Raw genomic sequence first — 20104 nt, forward strand, 5'->3', positions numbered from 1 at the left:
CATGATGTTCGATATGGTAGTATGTTGATTTAAATGGGTAGAGTATTCATTCTCACCGAGTATATCTCCTTACTTTTATTTTCCTTGTCTGTGACTATATCTGGGTTACACCTCTGAGTCATTTATTCATATTAGTTCCAATAAGAGTTATTAGACATATTGAATGAGACAACTTTTTTATTTTTAAGATTGTAACCTGCTCTGATACCATGTTATTTTTCAGGATCACTGCAAGTGTAATGGCACTGCCTGTTAAGGTATATGTTTTCCAATTGCAGCCTCTCCTTATATTTATAAGAGAGTGGGAGAATAGACATGTCCCTTCATGGGACATGCCTGTTCATTATTAATTAAACTCTTATAATTATATTGTGATTGCAAATATTGAAGTCAATGAACATTATATTAATTGAACCCAGAACAGATATAGCTATGAAAATCACTCGATTAGTAGAGATTTGTCAATAAATATCCACCAATGTATACCCTGGTGTATTAGGTCTATGGAAATCTTCACATTATTAAGTGCTAAGTCCTCATGGGATGAATATAATTCTAACATAAAATTATCATAGAATGGACCCCTCTGAATTCACGAGGATCTCCCACGATTCACCCCTCAATACTAAGCGATAAATACTTCAATCTCCATCGCCATTTATCTACTCAAAGTTTAGCCACTAGGAAGCTCGAACCAAATTTGGTCCTTACCCGTAGTTGAGCCCAAATATCATTTTATATAACACATAAATTTATCTTCATCCATGTATCAAAAGCACAGGTTTTCCTCTAGTTTTATTCATTGTTGTAGATAGAAAGAATGTTGGCAATGGTTGTAGGATCGATCTTTTAGATGTGTCAAATAATTCAAAAATAAACTTTCAATTTTCATTTTTCCTTAAATCTTTAGTTTGCAACATGGCAGGCCCTCAAAGAATATTCTTATGGCACGGGGGATTCACATTCACTTTTAATTTAGACACTACTCTCAAATACTTTCCATTTCCCTCGCATTCATTTCATCTGGAATAACCCAAAAAGTAAGGATGAATTATTCACTAATTCATGATGTTCGATATGGTAGAATGTTGATTTGAATGGGTAGAGTATTCATTCTCACCGAGTATATCCCTTACTTTTATTTTCCTTGTCTATGATTATATCCGGGTTACACCTCTGAGTCATTTATTCATATTAGTTTCAATCAGAGTTATTAGACATATTGAATGAGACAACTTTTTTATTTTTAAGATTGTAACCTGCTATGATACCATGTTATTTTTCAGGATCGCTGCAAGTGTAATGGCACTGCCTGTTAAGGTATATGTTTTCCAATTGCAGCCTCTCCTTATATTTATAAGAGAGTGGGAGAATAGACATGTCCCTTCATGGGACATGTCTGTTCATTATTAGTTAAACTCTTATAATTATATGTAATGTCTCCTAATATATATATAAATCTTGATGTGATTTATCCGAGTAAAGCTACAAAACATGAACAATAATAAAAACTTGCAAGTTAATTTCAGAAGTCCACTAAGTGATTATTTTATAAGATGTGATGATGGCAATATAAAAAAGAAGAAGAAAGATAGATTGTGTATTTGGGTGACTTGATATGAAAGGTGATCACCTCTCTCATTTGGATAAATTTTTCTGTATTACCCTACCATCTAACTAGCAGACATCATCATCAAAACTGCTCAGTCACCTTCATTGATCAATTTATATTTTTCGTTCAATTTGTGATGACTAGAATCAGCAAAGATGATTCCTCTATTTACACGTCATTGGGTACAATTTCCCCTATTTAACAATCCTGCATTGACAAATAATATCCAGTTTATGACAATCTATGATCTGTGTGCACGTGTATTGCCGGGAATTCATAAATTTGCTGATTCCTCTATTTACATATGTCATTGGGTACAATTTCCCCTATTTAACAATCCTGCATTGACAAATAATATCCAGTTTATGACAATCTATGATCTGTGTGCATGTGTATTGCCGGGAATTCATAAATTTGTCTTTTTTTTAGTCAACAATTTATGGGTTTTTGGTTTAGCTGCAATTTCGTTCTTCACATTTTTCAATTTAAGAGCTACGGGCTATAAAGATTCAAATTCAGCCATTATGTCTCTGGAATATCTTACTAACCACTCTATCATGCATTCTTTTTGAATTACACTTGAAAGACAGTATTTCTTTGACTTTTTAATTTGAAATGAAACGAAGTAGGTAAACTTGATAATTTGCACTTTTGAACTCTAGTGGTTTGTTGCATATATTTAGCTTGTTTTGGTCGTCATAAATCTGATTAGAAAATCTAACAGGTTTTCGTACATTCTTGAACATGGGGCAGGATTATTGGCGCACAGTATAAGTGTGGATGATTATCAAGGTTCGTCTCACCCCCCTAAGCTGGTAAATTTAATGGCATGCTCACAAATTTTAATCATCACTCAGTTATCAAGAATGGTCTTTTGTACTTGTTTCTATGGTGGATGCCATATGCTAGTCTTGTAATGCTATTCGCATAGTTTTAACTATAGATTAAATAAGCTCAAGATGAGCAAGGCCTTGTTGGGACTTTAGTCTTTTTCAACTATACTTTCACTCTTAATATGTCTAATTCTATTTATACTGTTAGATTAGTTGTAACATTTAACTAATTAAGCTCAATTTTATTTAGTTTTGCCAGTTCTTCACAGCCTTATTCTCTGTAACATGCATGAAACATGTTTGTTGGCTGAAAATCTTGTCTAAAATATGACTGATATGTACCTAAAGTGCAATGCAATTCCATGTCAATAGGGACAGAGTTCTTAACATGGGGCATGCATTTATTACTATAAATTTCTTTTATTGGGTTAAAAGACAGGAAAATTGATTGAAATATCTTTTATGGTACACATCAAATAATTTTTTAATAGAGTAAAATTTTTGTCAATGCTATTTTCATTTGTTTAACCTCTATATAAATCCACTTGAGAATACTCTCAGCTTTTAAAACAAACCATTCCAAAGCATTTTTTGATTGTTTAAATTTTAAACCATAGAAGTATAAATCGTTTGGGGAATAAATTGACAACCAGAGTAATAAGATTTTTTGGAAAAATGAGGAAAAAATCAGATTTACCAAAAAACTTGAAAAATTGAAGGAAAATAGTCATTAACTACTTCAAAAAAAAATTAAAGGACATTCTATAGCATAGATGATAAAGTTCAGATACAAATGATTCAAAGCACTTGCACAACCTCCACCTGATATATTTTTGACTTGGACAACTCAAAATTTTAACATTGATTTTGTTTGTATCGATTTCATTGAAGCTATGATTTGAAGTAGCATCAAAATAGAATGAAGCTTTCTTTGCAAAATATTGTCAATAAAAGAAAGTCTTCATATTCATATAAGTAGAGTTCATTTTCTAGAATTCTCTCAAGTTCCTTTTATTATATATACTCAACAAACAATTATTTACAAAGTCGGCATGATACACACAGATGTATATACCATAACAACTTTATTAATTGCATGAATTGTTTAATTTAATTTTGAGTAGAGTTTTAAATATCTAGGGATTTGATTAATTGTAAGAACTTATATGTCATAATTGACAAGCCTAAGATGATTATAATGATTATTATAGGGTTCTTTTTTTATTCCAAAATAAGTAAAACAACATTTTGTTACCCTACTCTTTCTAAACATATTGCAACAAATAAATAAGGCAACTTTTCAATTGTCTTCTTTTGTTTCATATTGCAACAATTTAAATGTTTGAAATTTATACAAACAAAATCAATGTTAAAAATAAATAGTATCTATCAAGTATACAATATATTAAATGTAAAAGGGAAAAGCTACGTTTGTAATTGCTCATCTCCCAGGCTACTTCTCAACTTTGCAACACTTCGAGACTTAGCAACACAGCTGTGGCTACAACGTCACACATTGAGTTCGCAGAGAATTATGTCAATGTCAGTGGGTTTTTTCTTGTTAGTGTCACTTTTAGGGTTTCCGCTAGTTTTCCACATTTCTTAACCAAACAAATCCTATTTTTTGGGGAATAACTCGCTGCACATGCCAACTCCCAATTAATCATGATTTTTTGTTGTTTTTTTACTAAAAATGCTATTGATATATATTAATAGTCAATAATAGTTGAAACTTTGAAGCTACTTTATAATATAAATAATAAATTATAGGGGTTCACTGCTTTCCTATTAAAGGGCCATAAATAATAGTTGTAATTTTAAAATTAGTGTATAATATCAATTATGTCTCTGATCTCATTAGAATCCATGAGTTGAGGGGTGAGAGAGCTTGGGTCATAACTAAACCAAATAATTTCATTTACCAATTGTTCTCATAATTAAATCAAATAACCTTGTTAATCAGTAATCCTCAGAATTAAATAACTTCGTACTTTTTATGAAATTGTTATAGTAATTATTTGAAAAGTCTACAAGGAAGGGATGTAACATATCTACCCCTCTGTTAATCACTGCCCCTGAAGAATGAGAGTCACAATAGTTAAGTTTCCAAACTAGAATACATGAAATGCAAAACATGAGTAATACATTAACATAAACATTTATCCTGGGTAGACCCTCCTACTTGAGGGGAAAACCCAGCCACACCCCGAAAATAGTGCCTTTATTCAGTTCTCAAAATAATTATGAGGTTTTTACTTGAGATTGATGTCTACAGTCAGACGATCAATCAACCTGCCTTTTATTTTATTCAAAACTCTTACGACTTTCTAATAGAACCAACTGAACACATACACCTTGAATGCAATACTATATATATATATATATATATATATATATATATATATATATATATATATATATATATATATATTCCTCAACACTACTAGACTTTGTGATATTGCTATTAGGATTTAACTGTGTGATTTTTGAATAAAACTCATTGACCCATGTTTCATGAGTAGTGATTCAACATGAATCCATCTCTCATGAGAATAAATGGAACACTTAGCACTCATTGGATCTAGGTGATACTCACAGGGGTAAAGCACTGGGACTTCTCGGGAGGTCACCCATCCCAGCACTACTCCAGCCTTAGCGCGCTTAACTATAGAGTTTCCTCCATGGTTAAACCCAAAGCTTGCAAACCCATTTGCAAAACCTTCATCGAGTGTTGTGCCTTATGAACCATTCATTAGAAAGCCCCTTAAGCTCATCAATTGATAAGCAGGAGATAATTTCCACAGTAAGTTAAATTGTGATATTGCTATCAGGATTTAACTGTGTGATTTTTGAGTCAAACTCATTGACCCATGTTTCATGAGTAGTGATTCAACATGAATCCATCTCTCATGAGAATAAATGGAACACTTAGCACTCATTGGATCTAGGTGATGCTCACAGGGGTGAAGCACCAAACACTTCTCTGATCAAAAGATATTTGTTATTAGGTTCCCTGGATCTCACATACAAGTTCATATACTCGCATTACACAAATCAATTACACTCTACCTCAAGAAAAACATCTTTCCTTTATACCAAGTCCTAAAACAAATTATTGAGTCGGCCTTGAGGCTTTCCCAATTTACAATAATAATATAGGACCAACTTAAGATATTACATTTACACGTTACATTACATTTTTTCACTTTTTCATAATTACAAACAAATTGGCAGCTCACAGTATTCATAACTCTTCACTCGATGCTCATTTGGATGTGCGCCTTTGACCAAAGTATCTTCATCATGTCTTTTACCTCTGTCCAAGTCTGCATGACCAAATTCCATGTCTGTTAGGAGATACAATCCAAACATTAGTAACTACTACACAGAAACTCTGTCTGAACGCTGCCTTAACTAAATCTTCAATAACTCTATCCAGTCTTCATCTTTCCATACATGCTCTTAACTTTAGCATGTAGACACTCTGTAGAACATAATACCAACTGTGAATAAGCTCATCTTCAATCCTCGAACCTCGTGAAACCAAACTCTGTTCACTGCACTGATAGTCTTGACAGAATAACAAGTATGTTGACATCAATGACAAACCCTATCATGAATACAACACACAATCTCTGAATCATGTCTCTAACTAAATCATGTCTAGGATACTCTCCCATAGGAATACCATCAACACTCATGCTTAACACATATAACTCCACAACATAGAAAAATACAATAACAAACAAATTGAGTGACATATAGAGTTGAGAGGATGCAACTCTCTTAGATACTACTAACGCTGCAAAACATAACAACAAAATCACTCAAGCAAAATTCTCTGCACCCTATTGTATAACACAGAATCCCGATGAACAATAATTATCAAAACAATACATTCACATCCTTCTCGATTTCTTTTTAAACAATATGGAGTTCAATCAAAATGCCAAGGGACACACATGAATGCCAAGTGAGAATAGTTACAAGCCAGAAAGCAATTACATACTTGACGACAAAATTTTATTTAAAAAACCCGACGATGCTTAGCACAAGAGGAAGACATGTGTCAGGTAGGAATCATTGTGATGCATTGCCTCATGATGCCATGTCACTATATTAATTTCTGTGAATAGTAAGAGTCAAAACATGATACCACACGATGAGGAGAGGAAAGGAACTGATGCCACCATGTCTTTGTGAGCATAAGAAATTGTCAACCACAAAATCCATACGAAGGAAATGCTGAGGGAACCTCTTCCAACAAGGCAACCACGTGCCCTTGTGCCAAATCATCACATGCAAAACACACGGCTATAGGAATAGAGAAGTACTTTAATCGAAGCCATACACAAGCTAGAGTCTCTGTTTTCTTTCAACAACGATTGAGAATACAATAACAGGAACATAAGTATGAATGAGTTGTCTTGCAGCTAGCATAACATTAACAACAATTATTTATATTGTTTGCCTCAACTAATATTTTAAATGTTTCTTTAAAGTTTAAACATATCCAAAATCTTCAAACAAATGAGGAAACTTTTGGAGGATTTCATCATAAACCTCCCAATAGCACTATTCTCTCCCATTACACCTTACATTGAGTAATCTCTCAGTTATGTAAGCAGAGCTTAAATACCTTTATCACCTTGAGTGGCTTGATCATGAGCTGTCCTGAATCCTGCACCCATAAGGAGTTACAATCAATTATGTGCGCAAAATACACTTTGCATTTCGTTAAATATGAAACATGAAAAACATTACATAATTGGGTGAGAGCTGCTGGTAGAGGAATTTTGTAGGCTATAGGTTTGATAACTTACCTTTCTTTGATCAATTGTACTTGTTCTTCTATTTCCAAGAGCATCTTGGGTTCAAGGATTAGCTTATCCTCCAACTTATTTGAATTGAATGGTGTCTTGCACTTTATTTCATATAATGCTTCAAATGGTACCATCGTGATGGTTGATTAGTACAACTTTAATAGGCAAATTTTTCTAATGGTAAGTTGTCCTCCCACTTATAAAGTTGGTCCATGTAGGTTACTCTTAAGAGATCTTCCAATACTTGGTTTATCCTTTACGTTTGACCATCCATCTTTAGATGATATGCTAAGCTTAAGCTTAACTATGTTCCCAAGGCTACAAACAAGGTTTGCGAAAATCTGGATGTCATCCTGGCATCCCTATTTGAGATGATTTTCTCAAAAATTCTATGCAAAGGGAAGATTTCTTGAACAAATTGTTGTGCAATAATGAGTGCTCCATCAATTAGGTTTTTAGGTATTAAATGAACAACCGTGGTCAATATATTTACCACTACTGAAATAGCTTTTGGTCTATTTATTGGAATTGGTAAACCTTGGAAAGTTCATGCTTATGATCTCCCACTTGGAATTAGGAACATAGTGAGATTTCAACAATTAAATTTGGATGTTGATGTCTGACTTACTCTCCGACATTCTAAACAACTTGCCATAATCTTGGCAGCATTCTTCTTTATTTCCTATAAAAAATACAAGGGTCTGATATCAACTAATAGTGTAGTAACACTTAGATGCCCCAAATAAGGTGTAGAATGAACTTCCTTAAGGACTTTGTTCCTTTGTATGGAAGAATTGGGAACACACATTCGCCCTTGATATCTTAGTAGTCTGTCTTGTTCAAATTGGAATCCTTCATATCTTGGGTCATGAGAGTCAACTTAAAGGGCTTGTCGAACTTGGTTGTAATATTCATTTGCTTCTAATCCTCTGGGAGTTCTTGTCCTAAAATGTGTATTGATAGTTACCACGGAGGATGAATGTCTTTGATGACTTAAAGAATCTACCATCCATTTCTCCTTGTCTTTAGTGAACTGATTTCAAAGTAATAATCAAAGATTAGTTCCAACTATCTACTTTCAGGCATTTTAATTGGGTTGAGTAAATATGTACTGCAAACCTTGATGAATTGATTTGAGCTCAAATGGTTTTGCCTAGAGATATTGTTGCCATATCTGAATGGTATGAACAATAGTGACAACTTCTTAATCAAGAGCAACACAATTTTGTTTGTAGTTTTTCAACTTTCTAGACTTAAGTGATTACTTGTCCATCTTGCATTAAAACTCCTAGTTTTCCTCCAAATGCATCCGTGACCACCACAAATGTCTTGCAAGATCTGATACCTTGATTGTGGGTGTGGAAGTTAATCTCTCCTTCAGGTAATCAAAGGCTCTTTGACATCTTTTTGTCCATTCGAAGCTTTTCCCTTTTCATTGGTGTAAAGTGATTGGATAGGCTACATGAGAGAAATGCATTACAATTTTTCTATAATACAATGCTAGCCCCATAAATTTCTCACCTTTTTGCACATTTTTGGGAATTGACCAGTCCAATATCGCTTTTATTTTTGTTGGATCCATGACTATTCCTTTGGCAAAAATGATATACCCTAAACATTGTACTTCTTTTTGGGCAAAAGATGCACTTAGATAATTTTCCATATAACTTGTGTTTTCAGAAATGTTGCATTACTATCTACAAGTGCTGGTAATGTTCTTCATTAATGCAGTGGATTAATATATCATCTAAGAACACCAAAATGAATTTATCCAAACAATCTTTGAATACACTATTCATCAAGTTCATAAAAGTAATTGGGGCATTAATAAGCCAAAAAGCTGGCACTATTGTGTTCATATCGAGTTTGGAAAGTGGTTTTGTGTATATCTTCCTTAGTCAAATTTGGTGATACCTTGACAGCATATCTATCTTAGAGAATAGTGTAGCTTGTCTCATTTGCTCTAATAGATCAATCCTTGGCAAATTGCTATTTGTTGTTGGTGACTTTGTTCAACATACGATACTTAATGCATAAATGTAGGGTTTTGTCTTTCTTCATGAATATTATCAGTGCTCCCCATAGAGATACATTGGGTTTGATCAATCCATTGCTAAGCAGTTCTTGTAATTGTGCTTTCAATTCCATTAACTTAGTAGTGGACATCCTATATGGGATCTTGGAAATTGGTTCTGCCCCAGGCACTTGGTCAATGGAAAATGAAATACCCTCTTTGGTGAAAGACTAGGTAATTCTTCAAGAAACACATCCTAATACTCACGAAAGTAAGGATTATTTTCAGCAAAGGTCTCTACTCTTTTTCCTTATTCTGTTATCTCTTCACAAATCATCTTATCTTCTAGGTATGTCACTTATCATCTTCTAGGTATGCTACTTCTAGTTCTTTGACTTTATTCATCCATTCTATTCACAAACATTTGACACCCTTTTCTTTTGTTTTTCTTGAGCTACATAGCTGAAATTTGTTGTACCTGAATTTTCCATTGGACCCCTTGAATATAAACCATGTTTCCATTGTCATCTAAACAGTCCACAATCTTAGAAAAATAGTCTACCTTGCCCTATGCGTCCATAACTAGTTCATCCCCAAAATCACGTAATAGGAGACTAGGGGTGCCACATACAAAATTAACCTCTGGAATGAACCTTGGAACCTAATCCCTAGCTCTGAGAAAACACTACTCTACTCTAGCTCTTGTCTAATTGGTATACTCTATTGAGGAAGAACTGGCAATAAAACCAATTCTCTTTGGAAATTTACTCAAAATTTTAGATGTAAAACATTCAGTGGTTCTAGTAACTATTAGTATAGTTATAGGGTTGTCATAAAGTGTATCCGTTGTTTCAATTGGAGTAATTTGATACTCAATTTGCCTATCATCTACCACTGCATGTATCTTTTGTTGAAACATTGTCTACTATGGCAGTAAGTGATTTCTATGTTGTTGTCCTATTGGCATCATAGTGGGACATTGGTTGGTGTAATGATCCCTGCAATAGGTGTAACATTCTCCTGTTGAACCTTTCTTTTCAGGTTCTCTTTCTTGTTTTGTTTCCTTTATTTTTGTGGTCAATGTGTCCCCTTTTCTCATTTCTAGAGTCATAATTTTTCCTTTATAGTCCCTTTTCCTGAAAGTTTGAGAGGATGGTTTTCAGTTCTATTTTTTCCCCTTATCCTTGGAATCATCATCATCTTTTTGCTCCTGTTTGACAGCCCGTTCGTGGACCTCATCCACTGTTCAAAGTGCTAGCACATCTACTGGCCCTCCTATATGATTGTTATTTCCTATAATGAACTTTTGTATCCCAAAATTCTCAAGTTGATATTGAGGAACGTGTTGATGCGAGTTTTGTATCACTTACATAACATATTAGGATTTGAATATTTGATATGGGATATCAAACATACAACTCCTCTCTTGAAAAGTTAATGCTCATGAGACATGAGTATAACTCCAATGTTCCTTACACTGTTGGATACTCGCTCAGTTTTATCGATGTGATTTACTGATAATCACGTAGGCGGCCTTACGTAAATTGTTGAGGATGACTTGGACTTTGATGGGATGAAGGTGATGATGGCTCGGTTTGTGAAATGTGTGGAAGCAGATAATGTTGATGCTCATGATGATGGAGGGTGAGTTTGCCGATGATGATGTTGATGGGAAAGCGATGGTTGTGGAAGGTGAATGGATGAGTTCTATCACTTGATCTACTCTAACTTTCTTCTCTCTAAACTTCAACTACCCAACTACTTACTATTCTACTCCTATTCCTATGAATGGAAGGTTAGCAAATGGACGGGGATTGAACCTAATGAGAGCTGACTAGTGGCCTCACTTCCACAGGTGCAATGATTCAAAGGAAAAATAAACTAGCTTACCACACAAAGCTTCCCAACCAGCCGCTAGGATGCTAGTGGCCTAGTATTGATCCCTATCAAACATTTACCAATGCTACCATACAACTATTCATCTACATTAACTTCACTTAAACAACTTCAAATGCAACCAACTTTAACAACTTGAAAGAAAATCTAACTAAGTGGAAGTAGAAAACATGCAATAACACCCAATGTTCTTGATCAACATGCCAATCGCAACAATGAAAAAGAGAGCAATTTTGGTATTATTTTCGCAACAATTTCTCTGACCCTTTACAAATGAGAGAAAATGGCCTTTTATAGGGGCCAAAAATACAATGGACGGTGGAGATCAAAACAAGATCAACGATCCAGATTGGATCCTCAAAACCCTAGTTAGGGTTGCCACCCCATCGGCCAATGAGAAGACGCCACCTCATCAATGGACCAATGAAAAAAGTGCAAAAAGTGGCAACCAATGAAAAGGCACCAAAATGGTGGCCAATCAGAAATAGACAGTGTCCTATTCTAGAAGAGAGGGAAGTTTGCCTCTTGGGTTTACATCAAATGATCTTCTAATATAACTCTTCCTTTTTCTTTCATCTTCTTAGCTAAGGAAATGAACTTAGCTAGCCTTTCGTTAATTTCTTCCATAGGAGGACAAGGTGTGTGCTTCGCCTTGAGTTCCACTGACTTTTGTACAATCTAGCAATTAGGTAGAACAGATAGGAGCTCATGTAGAATTGCCTTTGGTTTTGCACGGTTCTGAGTTGCAATTCTAAGTTCTTGCTTATGATCTTGGCCCAATCAAACCTTCTTTTTCCTTTCTCAATCTCATCAATGAAGAAGTACATCCAGTTTTCAAATCTCAACCCTTGAGCTAGGCTCATGATCCGACTGAATAGAACAACGAGATCGCCATATTTTGGTTTGAAATCTGCCATTGTAAGCCTCGATGATCTGTTAACTCCTTTCCTTCCCTCACGTATCCAATTCTATTTTAGATGTGTGTAATAAGCCTCTTGGTTATCTTGAAATGATTTAGTTGCTTGGTCCATCATTAGAATTGTCATGCCCTTGTACTGGGGAATGTTAAATGTTTCTTCAATCGCTTGTTCGCCAATGCTGGCCAACACTCTCTTCCCTTCATCAAAAATGATGGAATTACTGTTTAGATCAAATCTGGATGCACATTCCATAATCAATTCTGGACAAGGCAATGTGGGAGGACAAGCCGCTGCGTGTACAATTCCACTATTGTAAATCCTTTTTGCCAAGGGGGATTGTCCTTCCTTCAGTCTGTCCCTCATCCGTATCATGTCTACTGTACAGATATTGGTGTCGGTTATTCTCTTCATTTTCGAGAAGAAGGAAGTATTGGGCATCATATTCTCTTTGTTTTTCTTAGTGTTCGCCCGCTTGGGATTCTTACTTGCACTATCATCCTCCATGCTCGTCGCCCTATTACGGGATGGTAGAGTGGTGGACCAAAAGGCAAGAAGAACCAAGCAGAGCAATCCTTTGACTAGAACGAAAGATGGATGTCAGCTTAAGCACTCCTTGCAACTCTAAATGATGAAAATTCACCTTAACCGATAAACTTATAGCCACTGTTTGGAACATAGGATATGACTTTCAAGTAGTTCAAATCCCTTTGCAAATTAGAAATTTACACTCCTAAAACTATCCAACACTTGCCTTTTATGCAAAAATCAAACTTTCATATATATCTCTTCTCCCAACAAAATTGCCAAAATCTGGTATAAATATGCAGTCCAAAGTAGGAAAAAATCAGACCTTCACCATGAATTGCTCAAAAATCAGAATCAGATCTGCCTCAATAAAATGCCAAGAATGGAAAATTTTGCCTTTGTCTCAAATTCGCCCATGCATGAAGTCTGAAATCTGCCCAAAATGCTACCTAGGGCACAAATCGCAGCTCACAAATAGAGGAGAAAATCACCAAAATCTGCAAAAATCTGCCCACAAGAAAAATCGCCAAGGTTTGAAAATGGAGAAATGCAAGCAAAAAACTGCCCTCCACTAAATTCGCCTCCACAAAATTCGCCCAAGTCTGGAAAAAATCTGCTCCTCCACAAAATTCGCCCACATGGAGAGGAAGAAATGATTTGTGAAAATGAGATGGGGAGGAGACGCCCTTTATAGCCAATTTTCTTTCTCCATAAAGCTGGCCTACATGGTTTAGGAGAAAACAAAAAACAAAAATTAAATTCAAGTTAAGGCCCACAATTAAATACTTAGCTCAAAAAAATTAATTTTGCCAAAAGAAAATTGCACTTCTAAATTTACCAATTAGCTCCAATTGCAAAACGAAATTAAATGGCCTTGAGGGTGTTAAATATTTCCATTTAATGAGGGTTTAGTAATTAATACATCATTAAATTTGGATTTTGGCTAACCAAAAGCCATTTTTTCAATATTAAATTACTAAATTCATTAAAAACTTAAAAGTTTTCAAGGCAATTAATCCAATTAAAGCCAATTTTTGCAATTTTTTACGAAATCGATTTTGCCAAGCTAAAAATTAAAAAATTAAAATTGCATTTAGAACCAAAAATCGATTTTTTGCACTTTTCCTCAACGAAATTAATAAATTTTCACCAAAGAAAAAATTGAGATTTTTCAAAGACTTAAGTCTAATTAAAATATCTCTTTTGAAAATTATCCAAATTTACAGAGTTAAAACCAAATTTTCAAAAGAAAACATCTAAGTACTAAATTTACAACTTTATCCTGCCAAGTTGAAATTAGAAAATTATTTGGCCTAGGGATAAAATTGATAGCTCTGGAAAATCAAGTTAAGAAAACCGGGTGAAAATAAGCTAAGCCTCCCGAATTTGTCCTCAAGGTGCCAAGGCGTGAAATTTTCAAAACTCAAATTGTTTTTTGGTCAATCCAAAAATTTGCCGAGGTGATTAAAAGAAAAAGGGGGTCCCCAAGATTTGGGGCGATGTGTGAAAACCTCACAATAGAACGTACTTGCAAAATATGGTGAACTTCAATCGGTACTCATTCACTGACATCACTTTGTCTTAAATTCTTGAAATTTGTCAACTTCAGATCATAAAAAAGTTGTGGTAGCCATTTGTTCCTGGAAATCCCTATGGATTTTTCTGACTCTGGTTACTTTCAATTGAATTCCATTCTGTTACATTTCCTCCAAATAACTACATCTTTGGAACTTTAATAGTCCCCTAGGTCACCTTAGAATTGTTGGAGTAGTTACAGATTTTGAAACATTTTTTCTATTTCCACTAAACTCTTCTCTGTAGTATTCCTAAACAGGGAGCTTGTGAACTTGGGAGTTTAAACTTCTTCATGTCTAAAGAAAGTTCATTAGCCAACTGGTTTTGTTAATTGTTTTGGTCTAGAGCTTTTGAGAACTCTCCTTGTTGTTGGCTTTAGAGATTTTCTTCTATTTTGGCGAAACTCTCCTAGGTTAGGTCTCATGATCCTCTTCTAACATTTTTGTTTGACCTTCAACTTTCCATTCCAAATTCGAGATATGGTTTTGGTTTTGGTATCGCTCATCATCTTCAAGAGTTGGTTCAATTTGGCTTAGGGATTGTTGATGTTATCGGATTCCCCGATGTTGTTCATTGGGTTATCCATTTTTCATATTTACTTGAATGTAGTTTATATAGATTTGGTGTTTATATTGACTTTAGTAATTATTTCCTTAAAATGTACACATAGATTACTCAAGAAAACAATCATTAAATTTCCATTTATTGTTCAATTCCAAAATTTAACATATTTTTTAATAGATAAATAAAATAGTTTTTAAGTGCTTGTTCGAGTTGCTTTCATCAGTGATGGGTTCCTTCTGCCCATCAAAATTATAAGGCATAGGACATTATCCCCTAGTGGGAATGTAAACACCTATTGGACCATAAGATGCAACTCTTCCCATAGTTGAGTTTCAAGTGTCAACCTTCTCATCAAGTTTGATTGGGGTTTCCTTTGTTTCCTTGAACAAAGGAGGCCATCTATGCCTCTCCTTCTGAAGATCATCTCTTGGAAGCAAAAAAACATGAATAGTCATACATCATTTGGTTCATCTAGAGGAAGATTATACTAAGGTCTCATACTTCTACAGTGTACATTGGATCTGCATCCTATGAAACACCGGCAGATAGATTTCAGTTCACTAGGGGAATCATGGCGAGCTCCTAGGTCCAGTATGGAACCCAATAGCTCCTATACCATATGGAAAATGTTTAAACTAACTACTCAAGATACAAGTACCGAGTAAATCATAGGATATAAAACTTTTTTAACTAACCAATATAACAACAATTAATTTCCTCTTATTTTCATAAACATGATAACCCCTAATGACTAATTGCCTCTTATTAAACATGATAACCTCTAATGACTAACTTAATGACTTCAGTAAAAGAAGCTATGTGATATTAGAAAACTACCTTTCCATGGGCATAACTAACACATTTTAATATTGACAGTTGTAAAATGGAAGTAACTTGATAACTGAATAAACTAACTGAAGGCATGAAATCATAGAACCTGTAAGATGGCAGTGTCTGATCTTGTTCCTTCTCTGATATTAATTTTGATGACATCCAAGAAGAGGAAGAGAATCACCCAAAAGGTTTACCTCCCATCCATTGAGGTTTCTGGTGCTCACACAACTTTTTAGAAGCGGCCAGACTCTGCATGAGAGGTGCAGAAATAGGATCCGGTTTATCAGACATCTGATCTCTGTGTTTAGAACCCACAACAATCTTAGTTGGTTATACCCTATAGACATCCATGCCTATGAGAATGATCTTCCGGATTTGATGTGTACTATCGGTTCATATGATTGAGAATCACGATACCATTGCAGAAGAATGAGGATATGCCAATCCATATGGTATGGTCTTTGTATCAACTTGCTTGTTCATTTCAGTTGATACTATCAGACAACAGTTTCCTTCTAATCATGAGCTTTTTGTTTTGATATAAACATGCAAGTATTTATTTATTCAGTATGATTTCATGCAGATCATGATGATTTCAAATGTCAGAAGATGTTGAATTCCCATGCAATAGTTTACAAGATAATATTCCTCATGTTGGATTGACAGCAATGACTGAAACCGAGTACAACATTGATTTTACATTATTTTCTAATAGAAGATTATGCATTCTAATAGTATACAGCCGTGGCTGTTATTTGTGCTCATTCATACTTTTCATGGAATAAGATCACATTTCAATTAAACTTCATTTGATGATGAGACTAGAAATGGGTATCAAATGACCAAGCAATCATTGCAAAAAAGAATTGCTTGCCTGTCCATGGTGATGAGCAGTGATGAATGGGATTTGATCCCTGAGAAAATTTGAGTTGATGAAATGAAAACTCTTTGGCAATTCAATTCATTGAATGCTTAATAGTTCGATGAAATCTCCAATGATTCAATTCTGGTGCGATCATTAACTCTCAGAATCACAGCTCTCGCAAAACGGTAAAAGGTAACCTCCAAAATGAAGGTTGTGAGGTTTTAAAAAGACCAGGCGTTATCCAAAGGAGTGGCTCAATAAGCTGATTGAAAGCAAGAAGGGTAACTAAGGTGGCAAGGAGTTAATTTGCCACATCAAATAAAAGAATATGTGTGTTGCCAAGAAAAGAGAAAATACATTGAATAAGAATTAATTTGATATTAATCATTTATCTTCAATTATATTGTTCATGTATGTCCAAATATTATATATATAAAATGTGTACATGCTCATAATACTTAGTGCCAATTTTCACATCCCATGGATAGGGATTTTCAAGCTCATTGTAGACACATAAATTCGCTTATTATTTCATGATTATATGTATGTATGTGTGAGGTTCTATCATTTGCATGTATGCACATGACAATTGGCATATAATGAACGTGCACACACAAAATATTTGCAATTCATGTTATTTTGAATGGAGAGAATGATAAGGTTTTTTCATTAAATCGATAAAGGAGATTCTCAAGGTATTTCCTTTCATGGTGTATTAATGCAACATTCTTATTAGAGAACATTCTTATTAGAGAATTTTTAATACTTCTAATTTAAAAATAACAAGGAAAAAACTTACAACACCCCCCCGCCCTCCCGGACTACAGGTGACTAACAGTCAACTAAAACCCAACTCCCAGTGCCCTGATGACCAAGATACTTAGCTATAGCATCCGACTTGAATGGTAATTCCGACCTTTCTTCATGTGCTTGCACCCTCTCTCATCTCTAATGATACTCTCCCTCCCTTCTTAAAGGCTATCTTCTCCTACACCCACTAACATATGGAGAAATTAGTAATATTTTTATTCCATTTATATATTTTAAACTAACATACATCATCTTGATTATCATCTTCCTTTTAAGTTGTCAGTGTACAATATTATTCATCCATGAATATTAATTTCTATAAATGCACCATTAATCAATAACCCTCATAAACCAAAAAACTTCATTATTCAATAGTCCTCATAGTTATATCTAATAACTTAAGTAATCTTCATAATTAAATAACTTAATGCTTCCTTTGAAACAGTTAAGCAGTTATTTGAAAAGTCTACAAGGAAGTGATGTAACACTTCATAAGTTGATCCTTCAAGCATAGTGAGAGAAAAAAGGTATGTTTAGGCCCTCTTTCTGGTTCTAAGTGGCTTATGCATAGCAAGTCAGGGTTAGGCCCCCTTCCTGACTCAGGGGATTAGAAAGGAAAGGTTAGCCTCTCTTTCTGGGGCTGAGTGGCTTATGAGCAGCAAGGTGATGTTAGGCCCCCTTCCCAGCCCATGGGAGCAAAATGCCAAGATTAGGACTTCTTCTGGATCTAAGTGGCTTATGAGCAGCAAGGCAAGGTTAGGCTCCCTTCTCGGCTCACAGTAGCAGAAAGGTGGGGTTATGTCCTCTTTCTAGCTCTAAGTGGCTTATGATCGACAAGGTGGAATTAGATCCCTTCCCAACTTGGTAGAGTAGTAAGTTGAGTTCAGGCTGTTTCCTAGCTCTTAACAAACCCTTTGGTACACATGCCTGTTGCAGATCCAAATACTTCTTTTTTTCCTCTTTAATCTGCAAGCCTGCATGATAAAAATATATTAATGTATGTGTTCTAGTCAATGAGAAGGTATCAAACAATAAGTGTATTTGTGTGTATGCTCTGTGTCTGCATTTATTCATGCTTATGCTTTGTGTTTTAGTGCATATGCTCTGTTGGATATATTCATGTGTATACTTTACGGTTCTATATGTATGCTCTGTGTGGTTCATACCTGACGTGTATCCAGCAATGATAACTGTAAACATATTCCTACTATTTTTGGTCAGTTTTTCTAAAACAAAACCATGCTAGTTTCCGACTTTTAGTTACAACTGACATTCTAATTGAAGGAAAAAAAACACGGCTTAATTTGAATCCACAACCTAAGAGAACAAGTGTAGCATAGAAAAAGTTACATTATGATATAGAATCCATTATCATTCAACTATGCTGGATGACAAACAATTTTGGGAAGGGCGGGTCATGACCCCGTCTGAGGAAGAGAAATCGAAGTTATCAAACTGGTCCAGTGATCCAAGTATTAACATACAAAAAAACACTGATCATTCAATAAACAACGACCCATATAATTAAGGCATTGATTATCATAAAGTCAGCAATTTAATTACATAAAGACATTAATGATTAATTTAATTAATAATTAAAGGCAACAGTTAACAAATAATAAAGACAGCTTCTAAATTGGTTGTGAATATATGTCACTCTACAAGAGAGGAGGTCCACCTAAGGAGGCATGATGAAACCTAAGGAGGCATCATCTTTCATCAATAGGAGAAGGTTTAAGAGTAGGAGACTTTGGATTGAAGAGGGCATCAAACCAGGAAGCAGTCATCTCAAGAAACACTGACCCATCAAGGAATCATTTAAAAGGGACAATGAACATTATAAGAGAATAGACAAAATTCAGCGATCGAATTGATTTTATACCTAAATATAGCCATAAGCTTCTCTAATATACTGTCCCTGTATAAACCTGTCACATCTTCCTTATAGGCCCTTGGGTTCAAATATTATCCAGCATAATGTGGTGTCTCATGAAGCCTGCTTATCCATCCCAAGTCTATGATGTCCCAAACGAGTATTTGCCATCCATGTGGCCATACAAACCTTTAACTGTCTTCTTGGTCAAGTCCATGCCCCTTATAAACATAGCCTGTTGTGGAACCATATGAAGCTGCCTATAGAGGATTAATTAAAGGCTTATGCCTATTAGTAAACTATCTTCAGATACAGGTCAAGAAAAAAACAATATTGTAAATATGAAATTTGTAAGATTAGGAAAAATAACAGTATTCCAACTCTGGAATCTTCTTCTCTGGAACCCAATGGTTTGCAGCATCATGCATGTGCTATGCAATGGCAACTCAATTGTTGGTTTAGAAATGAGAGAGTAAGAGTGAATGCAATGAATGAACTTAGATAAATATTTGTTTCCAAATTCCAATCTGCTATTCTAATCCTCGAGTTTGATGCAGACTTGTGAATTGGATCCATATATGATGTAAAGAAACCAAAGGAATTTGTTGTGTTATCTGGTTGTGTGAAATGGAAGCATAAAGGATCACTTGTGCATTGTACACCTCAAGTGGTCATTTCATCAGATCTAGGTCAAGAAACATAAGACGATTTAGGAATGTTAAATTTGTAAATATAGTAAATGGAGAGAGAAGTATCTGCTCCTAGAATCTCTTTGCTTAGCACCCAATACAGAAGCATCAGGTACCTGCTTTACACTTTTATCTTGGGTTTGGATTGGAAATGATAGATTTTGATTGAACAATATGAATGATATTAGGTAAAGAATTATTCCCTTACACCAATCAGCTAGTTTAATATTTTAGCTTGATGTAGACTTACAAAATGGATCTATGAGTTATA

General features: G+C 34.8%; 1 protein-coding gene across 7 annotated transcripts in view; it reads left to right on the forward strand.

Moving 5' to 3' along the window:
* LOC149543979 (arginyl-tRNA--protein transferase 2-like) overlaps positions 1-20104 on the forward strand; it is a 74343-nt gene that overhangs the window by 25365 nt on the left and 28874 nt on the right. For 3 of the 7 annotated variants that reach the window (XM_089798618.1, XM_089798617.1, XM_089798620.1), the window contains exon 2: positions 2366-2404. In XM_089798618.1, coding sequence (XP_089654744.1) covers positions 2366-2404 — 39 coding nt within the window. Of the gene's footprint in view, positions 1-2336; positions 2428-20104 lie in introns of all 7 variants that reach the window. The other 4 variants (XM_089798621.1, XM_089798624.1, XM_089798622.1 and 1 more) reach the window with 3 other exon arrangements.

This window comes from Cupressus sempervirens, chromosome 8 (assembly GCF_028749045.1).
Source record: "Cupressus sempervirens isolate cs-2001-9-10 chromosome 8, ASM2874904v1, whole genome shotgun sequence".
NCBI lineage: Eukaryota > Viridiplantae > Streptophyta > Pinopsida > Cupressales > Cupressaceae > Cupressus > Cupressus sempervirens.